Genomic DNA, 1,251 nt, shown 5'->3' on the forward strand with positions numbered 1-1,251 from the left:
AAAGTATACGACAACTGTCAGTACAATCTCTCACTTCTTTAACATGTACTTTCACACTGTGATACACAATTTAGGTATTATGATGCAGTTTTAAATGGAACAGTTTAGTGCCAAAACCCAAGCTGCTTCAGGGAAACAAGAGCCTGAAAACTAGCACTACGTCATATGGAATTGCCGCATACATACTGTATTGCCCCGTGCTAGTCTGATATATGCTAGTCGGCACTGCCATAGCAGCGATGTTAGGCGGTGTTCCCTCTTCCTCTGATTTTTCTTCTTCAATCTTGGGTACACCAGGCACATCAGAGGAAAGTTCATTCAGTATCTTTCTGTAAGAGGGTCTTCGTGAAAGGATTTCTCTACGTTTATGAGAATCAATTACACCTTCTGATCCTTTTTACATCATTTCAAGATTTTGTTGTCAAAGAGAAAAGGAAGTAAACCTTAATAAATTTCATTTTATTGGAATTCCCAAACAGTTGACAGAGCTCATAATTATCATTATTATCATGGTGTGATAACAAAAAGCTACAGTTTATTATCACTTGCCATGATCCAGAAACATTGAAAAAAGATGTGAATGTGTCTCAAGTAATTGGTCCAACTACATAATGAAGCTGTTATTATTACTTTTATTTTAAGATGAGCTTTTTGACTGAGAGACCAAGTAAATTTATTCTTAAATTGGTGACAGAATCCATGATTAAATGATCTTATTTGAAAGTTAGTTTGAAATTAAGGCAGCAAATAAATGTTAGTGTTGACTCATGGCATTTCTGGGTTAGTCACAGAGTTTGTGAATATAAAGTCCCTCAATTTCACATTGCTGTAACCACTCCTGATTCTTAGGAAAGTCATTAAAAAGTAATAGTCCATATCATTGATATGGTTATTCACTTACCAGTTAGAACATGTTTTTGAAGTTTAATATGTTTGTGTTACTGGGCTTCATGATGTGTTCTGAATGTATAATAATGAAGAGATGTGATTCCTTCATTTGAGCAACTTAATAGAAAACTGAAACATTTACTGGGTATATAAAATCACAAACTTTATATACAAATTACAAAAGGCAGTGGAGTAAGTTATTATGAGAGAACTTAATGTGATATCTAACTCAGGGAGATTTTCCCAAGGAAATGTCAAATAAATGTACAGACTGAAGACTTGAGTATACATTGGCTAAACTAAAAAGTAAGGCATTGAGTTTGAAGGGAGAAATGTTTCAGTTGAAGGGAACTGCAAAAGAGA

The 1,251-nt window shown here is 34.2% G+C and overlaps 1 protein-coding gene across 1 annotated transcript in view; it reads right to left on the minus strand.

The window, feature by feature from the left end:
• Nucleotides 1–95: 95 nt before the first annotated feature.
• Nucleotides 96–1,251, minus strand: part of LOC105002216 — a 3,712-nt gene continuing 2,556 nt past the window's right edge. The window contains exon 4 of the mRNA XM_010858759.1: nt 96–393. Coding sequence (XP_010857061.1) covers nt 128–393 — 266 coding nt within the window. The 3' untranslated portion in view covers nt 96–127. The remainder of the gene's footprint in view (nt 394–1,251) is intronic.

The sequence above is a fragment of the Bison bison genome, unplaced genomic scaffold (genome assembly GCF_000754665.1).
Source record: "Bison bison bison isolate TAMUID 2011002044 unplaced genomic scaffold, Bison_UMD1.0 scf7180017864390, whole genome shotgun sequence".
NCBI lineage: Eukaryota > Metazoa > Chordata > Mammalia > Artiodactyla > Bovidae > Bison > Bison bison.